This window comes from Pipistrellus hanaki (genome assembly GCF_964339955.1).
Source record: "Pipistrellus hanaki genome assembly, chromosome: 18".
Lineage (NCBI taxonomy): Eukaryota > Metazoa > Chordata > Mammalia > Chiroptera > Vespertilionidae > Pipistrellus > Pipistrellus hanaki.
In genome coordinates, this window is record NC_140520.1 from 6666235 (window position 1) to 6684980 (window position 18746).

At 40.7% G+C, this 18746-nt stretch overlaps 1 protein-coding gene across 3 annotated transcripts; it reads right to left on the reverse strand.

Moving 5' to 3' along the window:
* Window positions 1-4618: 4618 nt before the first annotated feature.
* RNPC3 (RNA binding region (RNP1, RRM) containing 3) lies at window positions 4619-18397 on the reverse strand. 3 transcript variants are annotated; one of them, XM_084865188.1, is made up of 15 exons: window positions 18094-18397; window positions 16612-16659; window positions 15890-16008; window positions 15155-15238; window positions 14636-14747; window positions 13335-13403; window positions 12743-12885; window positions 12217-12342; window positions 11557-11705; window positions 10164-10325; window positions 9974-10068; window positions 9808-9866; window positions 8340-8472; window positions 7618-7685; window positions 4619-4820 (listed from the first exon to the last, which is right to left on the reverse strand). In XM_084865188.1, the coding sequence occupies exons 1-14, from the start codon at window positions 18283-18285 to the stop codon at window positions 7629-7631; spliced, it is 1548 nt and encodes a 515-aa protein (XP_084721314.1). In that variant the 5' UTR covers window positions 18286-18397; the 3' UTR covers window positions 4619-4820; window positions 7618-7628. The 3 variants fall into 3 exon arrangements, with proteins under 3 accessions (XP_084721314.1, XP_084721313.1, XP_084721312.1); XM_084865187.1 differs by having other exon boundaries at window positions 7612-7685; XM_084865186.1 differs by having other exon boundaries at window positions 4619-6652; window positions 7612-7685.
* Window positions 18398-18746: the final 349 nt, after the last annotated feature.

Sequence of the window (18746 nt, forward strand, 5' to 3'; positions counted from 1 at the left end):
CAAATAAACCTGTTTGGCAACATCAACAAAAGAGAATTTTTGAATGGGAAAGAATTAAGTTTTTAGTCAACATTTTAACAATCCTGAGTCTACATACATACTAGAGGCCCGGTGCACGGATTCATGTGCAGGGGTGGGGGGATCCCTCAGTCTGGCCTGCACCCTCTCACAATCTGGGACCCCTCAGGGCTCAAGGAGCAGGTGGCCAGGGAGAAGCCTGAGCCGGGGCCCGGCACCATGCCACGTGCGTTCATCCCAGCCTGCGGTGCCTGCTGCCGCTGCTCAGGAGCACTGCTGTGGAGTCAGGAGAGACTCCCACTGCAGCAGCGGTACTCACCAGCCATGAGCCCAGCTTCTGGCTGAGCAGCGCTTCCCTGTGGGAGCACACTGACCACCAGGGGGCAGCTCCTGTGTTGAGTGTCTGCCCCCTGATGGTCAGTGCACATATAGCAACCGGTCGAACAGTCTTCCTAGTCGCTCTGTTGTATGGTCACTTAGGTTTTTATTTGTGTGTGTGTGTGTGTGTGTGTGTATTTTTTTAATTGATTTCAGAGAGAAAGGGAAAGGGAGAGATAGAAACATCAGTGATGAGAATCATTGACTGACTGCTTTCTGTATGCCCCACAATGGGGATGGAGCCCATGATTGGGGCATGTGCCCTGACCTGGAATTGAACCAGGCTTATACCTAGGTTAACACACTGGCTGGGCAATAATTATGAGTCTTTTGACACAGGTATACATTATCTCCACTTATATTTTATTTTTTAAAAATTTAATGAGTTTAGAGATAGATGGGACAGGGGAGGGAGAGAAAAGAAACATCAATTTATTGTTCATTTATTTATATTCATTGACTCTTGTATGTGCCCTGACTGGGGTACAAACCCATAACCTTGGCAAATCAGGACAATGCTCCAACCACCAGAGCTACCCGGCCAGGACTAAGTTTTCATTTTTCATTATCACCTAGAGGCCTAGTGCATGAAATTTGTGCAGGGGTAGGGTCCTAATGGCTGCTGGCCAGGGCTTCTCTTCATTCCATGTGCCCTCTGGTGGTCAGCACATGTCAAAGCGAACTTCAGAGGGGACTCTTCACATATTTGGCATATATATATATATATATATATATATATATATATATATATGTATATATATATATATATAATTGGTGGTGGTGTGGGGTTTCACCATACAGGTGTAGTACATATTTTGGTAGATTTATAGCTAATTATTTCCCCTTTGGTACTATTGCAAATGGTACTTTTAGAAAATTTTCAAAATGTAGTTGCTTATTGCTAGTACATAGATGTACATTTGACTTCTACACCTTTTATTTTTGTAGCCTTTAGGTCGGAGGAACCTTATTATTATTTATTTATTTATTAAATATATTTTATTGATTTTTTTACAGAGAGGAAGAGAGAGGGATAGAGAGTTAGAAACAGAGAATCGATCAGCTGCCTCCTGCACACCCCCAACTGGGGATGTGCCTGCAACCAAGGTATATGCCCTTGACCGGAATCAAACCTGGGACCTTTCAGTCCACAGGCTGACGCTCTATCCACCGAGCCAAACCGGTTTCAGCCAGAGGAACCTTTTAATTCCTTGGATTCTTCTATATGCCATTTCCGACAAGGACAACTTGCTTTTTTACATCCGATTTGTACGGCTCTCCCGGTTACCCACTGGCTGTCAAGATGTTGAATAGGGGCGGGAGTGTGCACTTCCTTGTCTTTCTCTCATCTTATGAGGAAAACATTCCACCTTTAACAGGAAGTACTAGCATAGCCATAGGTTTTGTAGACCCTCTACCAAATTAAAGAAGCTCTTATTTCTGGTATACTGAGTTTTTATGAACGGATGTTTAATTTTGTCAAATGCTTTCCTTCCTTTATGCTTTTCCTCTACTCAGTTGCCATGATGAGCTACATCTGCCTTTCAGAAATTGAACTAATCTGAACTTCCCAGGATAAACTTCACTTGACCATTATGTATAATTCTATTTACATAGTTTGATGAACTTAATCACACTTTATTAAGGATTTATGCATCTATACTCATGAGAAATAGGAATATTGTAGTTTTCTCATACTTTGCCTGGTTTTAGTATCAAGATAATGCAGGACTAAGAAAATTAATTTGGAAGTGTTAGCTTCCATAGGTTTGTTGGTTTTCATTTGCTGTTTAGCAGAATTTACTATTGAAAATACCTAGACCATGAGCTTTATTTGCAGGAAGAGTTTGAATTACGAAGTAAATTTATTAAATAGAAAAAAGATTGTTCAAGCCACCTACTTCTTGAATAAGCTTTAGTAGCTTTTCACTTTCAAGAAATTGGTCCATATCATTGAAGTTGTCAAATTTATTAAGACAAATTTGTCCAAATTCCAGTATTATATTATTACAATTTGGAGGGTGGCAAGGAGGGGTTCTCTTACTTTTCTTTGGCAGGAACTAGTCTTGTTTACAATGATATTTTCTATTTACAAAGTATTGGTTTGTGCTTATTACTGATATTTCCTTTTCCTGCTTGCTCTGGGTTTAATTTATTCACTTTCTAGTTCCTTCAAGTCGAATCGTCAATCTGTTGTTTTTACCTTTTCTAACGTAAGCAAATTCCCTTTAAACACTTCAGCTGTACTTCACAAATTTTTGTTGTATTTTCATTCATTCAATTATTTACTAATTTCCCTTAAGAATGATGATTTGCTTTATTTGTTATTTAGCAATGTGTAATTTAATATCCAGGAAATTTGAAATCTTCCTGTTACTTGCTATCTGGTTTAATTTGTCTGAGGTCAAAGGACACACTTTTTATGATGTTACTGTTTAAGGGCATAGAACCACGCGTCTTCCAAACTATTCACCATTGTTTCACTTTTCGGTGAGGGAGGAAGAAAATCTTCCTTTTGTCACAGGACAGACACACACACAATGAACAGGCAGACATACAGTGCACTGATTTTAAAATTCCGTGTAGGTTGATTTTTTTGAGAGGGACAGTAATTTTAAAAAATAGCTGAGAAACTGATTTTGAGGTATGCCACTATTTTGTTTTATTTTTGTTTTAGTTGTGATATATTTGTCATACAGAAAGATGTAATTAAAAAAAAAAAAAAAAAAGACTCCATGTCTCAAGACCCAGGTTTAATACATGTTAACATTTTGCCAAAATATTCTTCAAACATCTTTTTTAAAGAAAAATAGAATACATACAGCGCTGCCCCCTCCGACTTCATTCTCCTTTCATCTTTTTCTTCCACACTGAGGCATTCAGTGCCTCCATAAATACATAATGCTGTTCTCTGCATCTATTTTTGTCTAAGGTCTGAAAAGTTTCAGGTAATAAAATAATCTATGGCTCAGATTTTCTTCTGTATTCTGGGATTTTCAAGGACCCTGGTGTATTAACTACTGGTAAGTGGTATACTGGTGCTGTCATAATTTTTCAAATAAAATACCTTTTGTTCTCAGTACCTTTCTATCATTTCTAACTGATGTCCATTTTTAATAGATGCGATCCCCATTCCGATGTTTACACATTATCCTAGATGTTCTGTCTTGTTTGACCTCCTACCTTCCCCCTGGCCTTAGAGCTGAGCTTGTTTGGTGCAGGCCTCTCCTCCTGGCACTTCTTCCATGCTGCTCAGTCTCAGTTTCGTATTTGAGATCCCACCCCCCACCCCCACCACACACACACACACACACACACACACACACACACACACACACACACTCTTTGGGACTGCTGTGCCTCCATACAGCTCATTTCCACAAATGTCAGTTGCTTAAGTTCTTGGGTGGGAACTCTACTCCTCCAAAGAGGGCATCAGCTCTATCTCTTGTGTACCTAACACACTGGCCTGCTCTCATGTCTACTGAGCAATGCTACTGAGGTCACCATTTTTGTTGTATATGCATGAGTTAAGGAAATTAAATGGGACAAACAAAATGTCTTCACTTACAGTTGGAGTTTACGTAAAAACTCCATTACTCACAGAGGGACGTTTTTCTTATGGGGATGGTAAACATCAATACTTACTACATCTAAGCACTCAGCACTATGCCTGGTGAATGTTAGGTGCGCATCAGCTATTGATTCTGTTCCTTTACTTCCTCTGAAAGCCTTAACATCTCTTGATATTGATTTTGAAGGAGTCTTATTTGCACAGTAAATACTTTCTGATTCACCTAAAACAGCAACCTGAATGCTGTGCCTTCTGTCTGATGACAGACTTACCAGGATTACACTGACTGTTCGTGTTACTAACAGGAGGCAGGCACCTTTAAGGGAACAAACACTTGGGGTGTTTTCCTACTTACCTACACCAAGGGAAGGGAAGGGAATTTTATATCGGAAACATTTGTACCTTTTGAATGATATTCTAACGGATTATGGGGCACAAAAATCAAAGACTAAAAAAATTCCCTAAACTGGATAAACACACACACACACACACACACACACACACACACACAACTCATAGCCAGTGCACTGTTATGCAGGTAGGAATTAAAAAGGGGCATTATTTGTAATATTAAAATACAATTTAATTTAATATTGTAACACCACCATCATACTTTCCTAGCTATGAAAAACATTAAAATTAAGAATATTTTAGTGAAAAAAATAATTTATTATATAGAAAGCCGATTAAAATGCACATCATAATGTATGTCCAATAAACTAATTTAAGTGCAAATACACTTAATTTTTAAATACACTTTAAAAGCTGTTACGCACAGTTCCATAGCCCAGGTGGTCAATTTCTTCTCAAAGGTGCAAAACACAGGAAAGACATGGAATTCAAAAGGAACCTAAAATACCATAAAAATTCATTGAAAGCAGTAATGAGTATAAAACAGTTCATTAGTTTAAAAATAAATAAAAGCTAACATATTTATACTTAGAAAATTAGTGAATCATGTCAGTACAACATTTTGTCTAAAAAACAGCTTATAAAGAAACTAATTTATAACATTAGAAAATAAAACATTTAACTTCCTCCTGGGGGAATAAAAAGTAATTTCACTACCTATAATTTTTTGCACTCTTAAGATGATAGTGATTATTAACAGAGGACTAAGAATAGCAGGATTTGTAAGAAGGAAATATAGAGGCACCAACCAACCTTTCTTCTCCTACCTAGAAAGGTAGCTAGGTAGGGGACGTTAGGTAGCTGACCATTTTAATCTCCCAAAGTCGTATCCACACTGGTCAGTCCTTGTAACTATACTAAGGGAAGGATCCTTTTCAAATTCGATTCTTCGATTCCCAGAGATTTGATTTATTAGTTCTAGGACCCAGTTCAGGAATCTCAGTCTAAAAATCCTTCCTAGGTGTTTCGCAACCTTGGTTACATATGAGAGTGAAAACTTAGGAAGGTCTAAAAAAATCCCAGAAAATACGTTGCACACCCGATGGATAAGTCAAAACTCTGGTTGAGGAACCCAGGCATCGGTAGATTTTTTTGGTGTTTTTGTTTGTTTTGTTTTGTTTGCTTTTTAATCAATACAATGAAAGTTTCCCATGTTATTTTAATGTGCAATCAAGTCTGAGACCCAGTTCTGGGTAATCCTGGTCATGAACTAGTCTGGAAACCACGGTTCTGACCTATCCACGGGGACTGTTTCTCTCCACTTAATGTGCTACCCTGAGTCAACATTCTGTCTTCCACCTCTGTTACACTTTTCTTCTTGCTTTTGTTTTGTTTGGTTTAGAAAAGAAAGGAATAAGACACTCCTATTTGCTGTCTGTCTCAAAGGAAATTTTAACAACACTTCAAACCTGAGGTTTGCTACTCTTATTTGGAATTTGCATAGGAATCTAGTGATGCTATTTTTTAACTAGCTAATATATTTTTTAATATTTGAATTCTTAAAATAATAAAAGAAAAAACATTTTCCCAACCAAATTTTACAACACATTATACATAATACCTAAACTAAATCTATATATAAAGGCCTAAGCAACTGGCCAATAGCCCAGTAGCTATGATGCACTGTCCACCAGGGGGCAGACACTCAATGCAGGAGCTGCTGAGCTGCACTCACATGGCAGCAGTTCTAGGGTGAGGCACCTGGAACCAGAAAGGAAGGAGCCCAGTTCAGGGGTGCATCACCTCAGAACCACCTTCTCACAATCCAGGACCCCTTGGGGGATGTTAAGAGAGCGGATTTTGGCTTGATCCCCGCAGGCTAGGCCGAGGGACCCCCCACCAGTGCACGAATCCCTGCACCAGGCCTTTAGTATGTCAGAAAACAGAACACATTCCTGAATTTGGTCTAGAAATTACATAAATGAAGAAAAAGGGCTAAATTCTGTGTTAAAGTAAATGCATACATTCTACAAGTAAATAAATTGACCTGATTCACTAACTTTCCCTGAAAAAATTACATAATCTAAAGGAAAGTCTAGAAAATTTAGCAGCACATTTCAACAAACCCATAAAAGATTTGTTCAGTCAACACTGATATTTAGGAATATTTCTTTTAAGTTGCAAAAAAGTATTGCTCATTCTGGACCAATGGGTGGGAGGGACAAAACATTTCTAAGGAAAACAAAAAACAAAAGTACTGCCCCCAAAAGGATACGAGAAAGGATACACTTTGCATGACAGTGTTACAGCGGTATTTACGCAGGAATGCTTCTAAAGAAGAACAGCGGGTTGCAGTTTAATTTCTTCTCACTTCCCACATGTTTGCATATAAATGATTTTTTTAAAACACACACTAAATATTGTTTCTTGTTAACTGTTCCACTAGGGCATTTGTAGTACTTCTGACTATACCACTATAGATGTTTTAAAACAAAACTCAAATATTTAAGGTGTCTCATAAAAGGAATAAACATAAAGCAAAATTTTGTCTAAGTTAAATAATTTTTTCAGCTTAACACCAGTAATTTTGACCCATTTACTTCATGTTCTTCCAGTGTACAAAGGCAGAAATATTTTAAATAAAAGTAAAAAAGGATATATTTCCATTCATTTTCTTCATCGATGTAACACAACTTTAAAGTTGGAAATGTAATTCTACCATTTTTAATAAAATTACTTGAATGTACATTAGAATTACACATTTGAAAGACAAAAGATTCCATTCCACAAAAGACAATGTAAGTATTTCTCTTAAGTGTTCAGTTAGTAATTAGTAATGCAAGAGCTCAGGCCCACCAAGGATGACTGCTTTGCCCTGGCTTGACCCACACACCCCGTCACAGAAAAACTGGGGGCTGGAGGGGCAGGAGAGCTGGGTTCTTGGTTTCCCAAGGTCTCCACCCCAGACCTCCTGAACAGAAACTCTGGCAATATGATACACTCTCCCCTTATAAAACCCATTTTCCAAATATAACTTTTATATCCAAATAGGCTTTATTCTGTAGTTATAATGCTGAAGTTGACTGAGAATTAACTGCACAGTTAGACAGAGACAGCGATGGAGAGATGGCTGCAGGGCCCTGACTAAGGGCTTTCACTTGAGTTACTGCTCTGCCAGCTCCGAGAGGTAGATGGGTGGTGGGCGGGGTAAGAACAGGGCCCGCCTCCATAAGAGTTTAGGTGGCAGAATCTCAAAAAGTCTTCTTTCATTCATTCCTACCCACACTTACCTTTACCGAGATTCTGATCACTTCCTTCTTCCTTCTTTAGAATCTTGTTTTGGTCTAGCAGACCGAGCGAATTGCTAATATTTAAAAATTAAGGTTTGCTTAACAAACATAGAAGCAATCTTTTCTAATTATCAGGAACTTTCTAATTCAGGGCAGAATTGATCTTTTATATTTATACTCTCAGACATTTGTTAAATACGTTTTATCTACCTGCTATCCACGATTTGGGGGAGAAGTAAAAAATGTAGTACCTTTCTCTCCAGTCAGTATCTTCCACACCTATATCTTCATCTGTCCTGCTGATTAGCAACTTGTGAACTACATTCGCTAAAGGCAGGGTAATTAATCAATGGTATATTTTGTTTATTAAAATTCTTGAATGCAAATAAGAAATACAATATAAGGTATAACTACAATGAACTATCTCTGTAATGACCTAAGGGAATTTCGGGGACTGCAGGCACAGGCGCAGTGTGCACATGCTCTGTTGGGCTGAGGAAGAGAAAGGTTGAGACTTGGCTACATCTAATACCCTCATGCTGCTGCTGAGGTTCCTTCATTTCCAGTGTTCATCTAAACAACTCATCTCTCAGCCAGTACGTCTCTGATTGAGGACCTCCAGGTAGAATGTCAGCTAGTAAGTCTTCTAAAGGTGGATAAAAATTAGTTTCAGCTATATGCTTCTCCTAACAACTAGAGTGCTTGGAACAGACAGGTTAAAAGGATACGACCACCATGGGTTTTCCAAAAAGCACATAGCCATTAGCTTCCTTCAAGGCCTTTGCTGCTGCTTTTTCGTTTGGGAGCCCAATGAAGGCCTGTCCTTTCATGCGGCCCTCCTTCATCAGGCGGATGTCAAACCTGGAGGTCAGAAGAACAGCAGGCTTGAGTCAAAGAATGTCAAACCATGGCGACCAAATGAATGGAAATGTTGCGAAAACAACTATCCAACCTCGTTAGCACATCAATTCCTCACTTCCTAAAGCTGTATTTTGTAGTCAGTCCCAAAATTGATTCTATGAGTAGACAATACAACTTTGAGGATGAGCTTACACATATTTTTCAGCTATCTTAAATGTATTTCTGTGATTTAAAAAATATCTTCCTAGCAACTATGAAGCACATTTCTTAAGTTATGTCATATCTCTATTTTTAAAAAATTCCACGCAAACAATTCAATACTATTACTCAAGAGACAAAAAGCAATTACACAACCAACAACAGGATTTCGGAGCAGGAAGAGACATTACTGAGCACCGCTTCACAGGGACGCCCCCGGAGACAGTGGTTTCTTCACTGTTGTTTTACTGAGCTCAAGTCAGAGACCGAAATACAAGCACATGTGTTATTCCACGTGTAGAATTCCACTCTTTCATAGTGTATTTTTTTTTTTTTTAACATTTTGTACACAAAGCTATATTGGAGACTCCTTAGAAAAAGCAGATTATAACTTGTAACTGAAGTACTGCTTTAGAGAGTCTATAGGATTAGGAAAATCATATAAAGTATGAAAAAATGCAGTGAAATTTTAAAATTCACATGACTAAGTCCCATGGGGAACAATTATTAGTCATCTTGTCGTGCACAACCTTCTCCATATAGAATTATTTTCCCCATGACACTCTACATGCAAGCAATCCTGAAAATAGAAAAAAAAAAAGAATGTATACACACATTTGTACATACATATCAATACATATAAAGTATTTATTTATGTTTCTTACCATCATGATTTAAAGGCAGCAATAAGAAAAAGGACCAGCAAGAAAACCTTTTGATATTCTATAAGAAGAGGCATTGGGGACTACTGCATATAATGGAAAGTTTTAAGACCGAGCATACCTATCTGAAAAGGAACACAAGGCCAGACTAGACTTGAAAAGTGCTGGTTGTTCAGGAAGTTTAAAACAGATTAACTAGTTGAGAGGTCTCTCCCCTCACCTCTTCTACTTCTAGTTTACATGGCCAGCAGTCTTATGGACTTAGGAGCCAACTATTATGGAATTTCAAAGAATGAAACTCTAACTGCAAACATCAGCTTTTATATCATTTGCAACGGGACCACTGCACTGGGATGAAAACATGCCTTTGCAAAGAAGCCTGCTGACGCCGGCTTCTCACTAAGGGACAGGCGCGGGGATGAACCAGGGTTACTTCCTCACCGGCGAAAACTCTGAGAATATGACGGCCACTTACATGATCCGTTGTGTTTCTGATGAAAAGTCAACATATCTTCCAAAAATAAATTTAAGGTCCTAGAATTTCAATAAGAAAAAAAACAAAAACAAGTAAGGAAGTCCAGCAAAAAAAAAAAAAAAAATTAATAGTAAAATAATAGCTTCATTTATAAATTCTGACCTACCTTTTCTTGAACATGTTTAGCTAAATTCTTTACATAAATCCTACAGTTTGGTTCACCAGGTTCATAACTTCTGAAAACCGAAAGCGTTTCCATTTCTTATTAAAAACAAAACAAGGAAGTAAAGTTAAGATATTTTAGATCAATTTGAAAGTTTCAAAGGGAGCAAGGCAGGTTCCTGTCATGCAATTACCTTCTCTAGAGACCCGGCCCTTCTCCAGCTCCCGCCTGGAGATACACTCGGACGGCGTCTCGTCCGAGTCTTCCTTACTTTCCTCTTCGACGCTCGGGTTGGGTTTGGGGAATATCTTTCCAAATCCTACAGTGGATGCATCACCTTGAGCAGCAGGTAAATCTAAGGGTTAAGGTCAACAGGAGCCATTAAAAATCCCTCCTTTCAAGACAGTCCGTTTTCCACTTTTAATTTTCAAGATGTCTTTGGCACGAAGCCCTTTGGTGTTTTTCTCATTACTATGGAACAGATAGGCAAAGTCTACCTGTCAAGGTTCAGAGTAAATATTTCAGGGTTTACAGGAGTATGAAAGTGTCTTCATAATCTACAAAAACTTATCCTGCAGGCATCTAGTCACATTGCTGGTTCCTAATCAATAGGACGATCATACTAACAAGACCACTGAGCATCACACTTAACGAGCAATGGAAAAATAAGTCAGCATAAGGATCCTTCTAGTAGATTTCCAGCGTGAACATCAGTACAAACCAGACTCCAGTGCTCCTTGGAGTTCATTACTCGCAACCGGCAATGAGACATTTCCATCGGAAGCACCAACTCTAAGTATATAAGAGAGGTGACAATGGACAGTATCCATGGTACTGAGGAAGCCCTGACCTGACTGCATATTTTACACAGAGTTCACAAATACTGAGACAGAAACTTGGCATATAGAATATAATTGTAACACAAACGCTGACTGAGAAACGTGTTTACATCGCATTTAAAGAACTATGCTAAGCGAAATAAGCCAGTCAGAGAAAGATAAATATCACATGGTCTCACTCATTTGTGGAATATAATGAACAACATAACTGATGAACAAAAACAGATCCAAAGACAGAGAAGCATCTACTAGGCCATCATATCTCAGAGGGAAGGTAGGGGAGGGGGAAGGTAAAGGGAAGGGAAGAGATCAACAGAAGGACTTGTATGCATACATATAGGCCTAACCAATGGACACAGACACCAAGGGGGTGAGAGCATAAATGGGGGGAAGAGGGAGCGTGGGATAAGGACACATATGTAATACCCTAATAAAGAAAAAAAATAAAGAACGTTTACTTTAAATTCCTTAAAAAAGGTGAAAGAATTTTAAAAAATACAAAAAGAAATTAACTCATAGACAACAGTATGGTGATTACCAGAGGGAAACAGAGAGGGGGGAGGTAGGAGAGTAAAGGAGGGACAAATGTATGGAAAGAGACCTGACGTGGCACGGTGAACCATACGCAGATGATATATTATAGAACTGTGCCCCTGAAACCTATACAACTATATTAACCAATAAGCTCAATAAAAAAATAAAGAGCATTCCTTTATACAGAAAAAAAAAGAACTAGAACGTGCTTACCAGGATTTTGTTCTTCAAAATCATCTTCCTTTTCCAAATCTTTCTTAACTGCAGCTGGCATGTCGGTAGATATATGGAACTCAATCTTCTTATTCCCGACCGGCTGTGGCTGGTCGAACACATCGGACGGGGACAGCACCGGGTGTAAGCTGAGCGTACCAACAAGCACAGAGTTACTTCGCAACCGCAAAGAATGTCCCCAGGAAAACACTGTTTCATGTTTACTATACTTTAAAAAGCCAACGCTGACAAAGTACTCAACACTACCGGTATTTTACCAAGTAAAACCTGCATTAACTACTTCCATAAACCCTGACGAGTTCTACTGTGAGTCCTATTAAGTTCCTAGTTTAGGTTCATTACATCATCACTCAGAAGTGAGAGACACAGTACGTGAGGACTATTAGAAATGGAGAAAAAGATCATTTAAACAAACGCCTTTCTCAATTTATGAAGTTATGAGCTCAAGGAAAATTGACATAGAAAAGTTCCATGAAATTAAAACCGCAATTAAGAGTAATTTAATCTGATTAAGATATTGAGAAACATAGAACTCACTGGCAAACAGACATCTCTGCCACAAATGGACTGAAGAAATGCGAGTTCCGCAAGCAGACTAGCGCCTACGGAACCCTTATTCCATAATCCAAACAAGACTACCTGTGAGACAGGGGCGCAGGTGCGGTCAGCATGTCCTTTATCTTCCGCCTTTTCCTCACGTGGCGCTGTCTTGTTGCTTTTGGTCTTTTGGGCTGAAGATTTGCTAATTCCATTAGTTTGGCCATTCTGCCTTGGGGGAAGGGAAAGGAAAAAATTATTTCTGTACACCAAAAGGTTGCCAGTTTGATTCCTGACTGGGGCGAGTATAGGAGGCAACTAACTCATCGATGTTTCTCTCTCTCTCTCTCTTTTTCTCTTTCTCTTTCCCTCTTCCCTCCTCCTCTTCCTCTCTCCAAAATAAATAAATAAATAAAAATAAATAAATAAAAATCAAACATATGCTTGGGTGAAACTTAAAAAAACTGTATAACTACTATCTATATGCTTGAGGGGTGGTGCTGGGATGAACAAATTCTAATGTCCACAAATTACTAAGAATTACAGTAAAATTCAGAAGAGCAAGAGACTCTCTTCTCAGAGAGTGTGTCTCTTCAAATCTAAACAAGTATGATACGAAGTCACCAACCTCTGTCGGTCTTCTTCATCACTGCTTTCGTACTCGGATTCTTTACTCGATAAGTCCTCATCCTCATCCGGCAAAGGCGGGTCCTCCGGGGGCCGAGGAGACCCAGGGGGCAGAGGGGCGTGTAACGGCACATAGTCTTCATACTAAACAACAACAACACCCATGATGTTTCCCGAACAGATAAACCGCTCCATTCGATGCACGATTCTCATCTCTCTGTAGCTCATGATATTAGGACACACTCCACACACGGAGGGACACCTGCCTGGCAGATGCCTAGCTGAGCAAATACGTGCTGCTTCTTCCTGGGCATCTGGCGAACACCTTTAAGAGTCTCTACTTAAAGGTGTATGCAAAAGCAACCATTTCCAACTTCCCTGGCAGTTCAGAGTTCACCAGGGAACTGTTTTAGCCAACGAAGAGTTGGCATGAAAACCTTCACCCATGAACGTCTCTTGCTTGGTGCTCGGCAGGCTCCTTAGTTTCAGGGCACAGGAGAGGTCAAGGGCCCCGCATCGGGAGCATTCAGTCTCAATGATCCCACCCCTGGCGGAGCAGTTTTGAATCTTGAAAATTGTAAGAGCATTCTTACCATGGGAGGCCGTGCAGTGATTGGTCCGAAAGGTGTGGGCAGATTCATTTTATTCATCAGATGAAGCACCTTGAAATTACAAAGCATTTAGAACTGCTTAGTAAAATGGTGTCAGCTCACGTTTTATGTACTTAAAAACTCTGCGTTGATTCGACTGATTAATGGGGTGCAGAGGCCAGCAGACCTCTCACTGTCATGACCCCAGGACAGGCCTGGAACAAGGCCCTGGTGGATCTCAGGGTAGCCTTCCTAAATTTTTGTCAGCTCTGCAAACGTTATTCTCATTATTACGATACAACATCTTCTCACATGCTGTTTCTCCCTTGATCATTATAAAATTAGGAAACAGAAGTAAAATAACAAAATCAACATTATCTACATTCTGTGCTAAAAAAAAAGTATCCGGTTACTATCAATACTTTCAAACCTTTGCCCTAGGGGTCAACTATGTCCTTTCCTTTAAAAATCTCTACTTAAAGGTGTGTGCTACAGTAACCAAGAATTACCAGAAATTGAATTTCCCAAATTATCTTGTGTTTATTACTATTAATACTAAACATAATAGGTTGCTTATGCCATTCCTATATAATAAAAGGCTAATATGCAAATTGACCAAGTGCCAGAACGACTGGTTGCTATGACACTAACTGACCACAGGAGCCAGGAGCTCAACTCAGGAGCTGCCACTGCTCAGCCAGAAGCCGGGCTCATGGCGCAAGCACGGTCTCCACAGCAGTCGGACATCCCTTGAGGGGTTCCAAACTGCAAGAGGGCACAGGCCAGGCTGAGGGAACCCCCAGTGCACAAATGTCACGCACCAGGCCTCTAGTAGTTTATAAAAGCCTGTACTTGAATGCGGTAATATTTCATTACCATTTGAAATTGACTGAATGAATGTCTGTGATGCAACCCCCCACCCCCAATTCATATGCTGAACCCTGACCCCCAAAGTGTAGGTATTAGGAGGTGGGGGAAGGATGGGGTTTTGGGAAGTAAATAGGTCATATGCCAGGCCATCTGCCACCTGAAGAGAGCCCTCACCAGAACCCCACCTCACTGGCACCCTGATCTTGAACTTCCAGACGTGAGAAATCATTTCCTGTTGTTTATAAGCCGTCTACTCTGTGGCACAGTTACAGCAGGCTGCACTGATGATGACATCTTTCAGCAACTGCAATATCCATGCCTGTCGGAATTAGTCTAACTAGTACTCTATGGAAAACTCTGAGAATTGGCCTGGAAAATAAAACGCCAGGTTCCTCCTCATTTCCTGTGGGGAACGCTGGTTTCACTCTACGCACCTGGACGTAGAACTTGGGCACACTGGCCAGGGCGTTGACTATGTTTGCGAGGATTGTGCTGGACGGCGGCGGGTACATGTACTTGAGGCAGGAATCCAGCGGAAACGTCAGCCTGGAGAAAACATTCACAATGCTTATTGTGTTCCCCTGAGTTTCATGTCAAGAACTCGTTGTAGATAACGTGGTAACATACAGAACCGATCCAATAACTCAGTACTCTAGGGTTGCTTGGTGCCTGATACAACCAAACAAGCACATTTAGGCAGAAAGCTGTCTTCTGGCCGCATTACAGGAAAATAAGAATTTTCTTCTCAGACCTTATCTCATAGCTCTGAACATTTTAATGGAAGCAAATTCAGTGACCAACTCTTATAGCTCAAAATGTTTCATCGACAGATTAAAAATAGCCATGCCAAAATATCCCTTTTGAATAAATTATCTGATTTACAATACACACACACAGAGAGAGAGAACAAAAAAATTAAAAAGAACAACAAAGTACAAAGAAAAAGCACTCACCCATGGTTTGGTGCAATTCCATTTTCTATAGTCAAACAACCAAGTTCTTTCTTTTCTTTATCATCTTCCACAGGCTCCTCAGACCTAGGACACACAGAATCAAAGTTGATCTGAGCTTTAGAAATAGAGTGAAAAAATACATACAGGAAAAAAGTTATCTTTCCACACATGGCATTACGAAAACAGTTCCATAATAAACAGAATGTTCAGATACTGTCCATGACATGCCACATTTCATTTAGTCTTCACTGAAACCCTAGGAAGATGGTGTGATAAATCCCCACTGAAGATTGAAAACGCCTGAAATTTACCTGTGTACAACAGTGATGGCCCAATTTCTATAATTGCATTGCTCCTCTCCCCCAATTTCTAACTTAGAAAACGAGGTTAAGGCCCAAAATTCTATATGCCAGTCAAGGTCCTAGAGGATGCAGCTGGTCCAGGGACCACTAGTCTTCAAGACCCACTGGCATAAAGCTTATTTGTAAAGGTTATATAACTTAACTTACCAAGAGTTATAACTGAAACCAAATACCAGTCTTTGCAAAAGCCCTACCTATGCATGACACCCACTGTCTGTAATACAATGTTGTTAACAGAACTCTCTTCCCACATTGATTCCTAACATTAAATCAACTCCTAATGCACGACTAGGAACAAAAATACATTGTTTTAATGTACTAGAGCCAATGAGAGAGATGTATCCATGTTAGGAAAAGCCAACTATCTACGCACCTCTTCTTTTTGTCTGAGCCTGCAGAGGGACATGGGGAATGGACTTCATCTTGCTCTTTTGCAAATTCAACAACTAACGTGTGACCTAGGAGTTTCAGCTGGTGGAGTCTTGTCAGTGCCTGCAGTTAGAAAAAGAGAAAATTCGATTTGTTAGAGACCACCTACCTTTACACATGCCCTTTGTTAACGCTATTATCACTTCTATGGCTCTTTCTCACCCGTTTCTAATTTCAAGCTGCCCAACCTTTCTTACTGGCTTCCTATCACTTAGCAAAATTAAAATCTGGCCGGGACCGGTTTGGCTCAATGGATAGAGCCGTCGGCTTGGGGACTGAAGGGCCCCGGGTTCGATTCTGGTCAAGGGCATGTACCTTGGTTGCAGGCATATCCCCAGTAGGGGGTGTGCAAGAGGCAGCTGATCGATGACTCTCTCTCATTGATGTTTCTAACTCTCTATCTCTCTCCCTTCCTCTCTGTATAAAAATCAATAAAATATATATTTTTTTAAATTAAAATCTGGTTAAATCCAGCACATGTTTACTGTTCTTAGATACCAATACCTAGACTTCGGGTAAGATCTGCCAACTGACAGAGTCCAAGGTAGCCTGTGGAGCCAAATGTTGAAATACAAACCCTTTTGCTTTTTAAAACTATAGTTTATGTGTTATTTTTGAACCAAGCCTGGATAATGGTTAACTGTGATAGTAAAGAAAAAGTCCCACCTTGACCGCTGCTTTTTCATTAGGGAAAGTAGCAAACGCTGTATGTTTCTGAAAAAGAATGAAGGTACAAAATTATTTCAAATATAATTTTCAGCTTTTCATAAGGAAGTCTGATATTTTAATAGTGATTTGACACATTAATAAAATCTTGGCAAAGAATGAAAAATCACGATCACTTTAACGGATTACTGCTAACTCCATCACAGTGGTTTTGAATCTTTTCTGGATCAGACTGGAGATGGAAATTATGTAGCCTTTTTTGTTACAGCTATTAGAGCGCTCGCTTGACATCCGTCAAATAGTTCAACACATCAAAAGTTTAAAAACTACTATACCTAGTAAAAGCACTATCCTTAAACTATAAGAAAATATAAAATACCTGCCATTGTATAATACATATAAAGAGCTTAAACTTTATACACCCAAATGCAGAGTTTAAAAATGTTCGTAGGAAAGAAAAATCCTTGAGTGCATGTTTCCTTTGGGCTTTATCTTTGTAATAAGAGTTCAAAGGAAGAACTCTATTTTTAAATATAAATTGTGAATATTTTTATAACAGAAAGGGAGCACTAAGTCAAAAGAAAAGAAATTATCATGCTAAGAGTGCTTGCCTAAAGCATTTAAAGGTGCTTGAATACATTGTTACTTTTGTCTAATCCGATCTAAGACGACTTGAGTGCACTTAAACTGAATCGCATAGAATCTTTGTATCTGCTGGCACACCGCAGGTCCTTGAATACTGAACGTCGTTTTGTTCAAAGTCCTCTCCTTACAAGTTGATGAGCTGCCTCAGGAGCTTGACTAACTCTTGTTTCTATCAATCAGCCTACGGTAAAACCAGATCCCGTGTATGTCCTTTTGCTTAAAGTTGCAGAACCTAGCAATGACATTGAGGACTTACTGCACTTGATACTTGCATCAAAACTGGTCTTTTTTTCACTGATCCTCAATCCTGGCTGCATGTCAGAACCAATCACCTAGGCCTAGACTCCGGATTCCAATAATTACAGGCTGTGTTGTGATTAAGCCGGAGACTTTAGAACCACGGGTGACTTGCCCCATCAGAGCCCGCCTTGCAGAAGCTTAACAGCGCCGTTCCTCTTCTAATGCACACAAATCCAGCTAAAACATCGTCAGGTTTAAAAGAAGTGAAGTGGAAATTCTGTAACTAGTTCACTCCAATTTACTATTGCAGTTTCTCCTCTGTTCATGGACTATCTCATTCCTGGCTTACAAACGAACCTATATATATATATATATTTAAGTCCTTCTTCCCTATTTCCCAGAGTACGGAGACTGGGAGAAGCACCCCCATCCTCCGAGGTGTTCTGGGATCTACACATCTAGGCAGTTCCGCGGCGCTGTCACCGGTCCACGCCCACCGGTCCACCCATCAGAACGTCGCTGGGCCCGCGGGAGATCGGGATGGAAAAGAGGGGAGTCCCCCGCCGCGAGCGCATCTCCCCCCGCGAGCGCCCTTACCAGCCGCCCCTTATCGGACAGGACGCGCACGGACTGCGCCCCGAAATACTTCAGCAGGTCCTCCTTCTCCTCCGCGCTCAGCTCGGCCGGCAGGTGCCTCACGAGGAGGGTTCGGTCGCCCCGCGGCGGGGACAGCGAAGCGGAGCCCGGGCACCCTCTGGCTCCGGGCAGCGGCGGCTCGGGGGCCGCCATCGGCCCCGGAGAAGGAGGGACCGGGATGCGGAGCGCAGGACCCCAGCAGAACACAAGCTGGGATCAATGTGTAAGTTTTCCGCCCCGCGCGAAGGATTCTGGTAGCACGGAAATGCCGCGAGAGCCGGTTGCTTTCTCGCGAGACTCTCGCGAGAGTGACACTTTGGAGGGCGGTTCCTGGGGCCGGAGGGCGTGGCTGTGCAGTGATTGGAAAGGAACGTGGTTAGAATTCCAGGCAGCTGCGGAAGGTATTAAAAACTAAAACGTGCCCGAGAGAGTGTGAGGATTTAAGAAGTTGTCAAAGAAGGAACAGAGAGGCGATACCTCAGTGGAGCTGAAGGAGGGAAGCCTGACAGGAATCTATTGCGCATGTGCGGGCGGGGACGGGGGGGGGGGGAGGGGGGGGCGTGGCGCCTGCGCAGTCGGCCGCCCTGGTCCCGCTCCTGCCCCGAGGCCAGGAG

Coding starts and splice junctions, on each gene's coding strand:
- RNPC3 (XM_084865188.1), bottom strand. CDS start 18,285: ATGGCGGCCCCCGAGCCGCCGCTGCCCGGAGCCAGAGGGTGCCCGGGC. Junction 12,343..12,742: donor GATGAAGAAGACCGACAGAG/GTTGGTGACTTC, acceptor CCCCCAAGGCAG/AATGGCCAAACTAATGGAAT. Junction 11,706..12,216: donor CCTGCGCCCCTGTCTCACAG/GTAGTCTTGTTT, acceptor TGGTACGCTCAG/CTTACACCCGGTGCTGTCCC.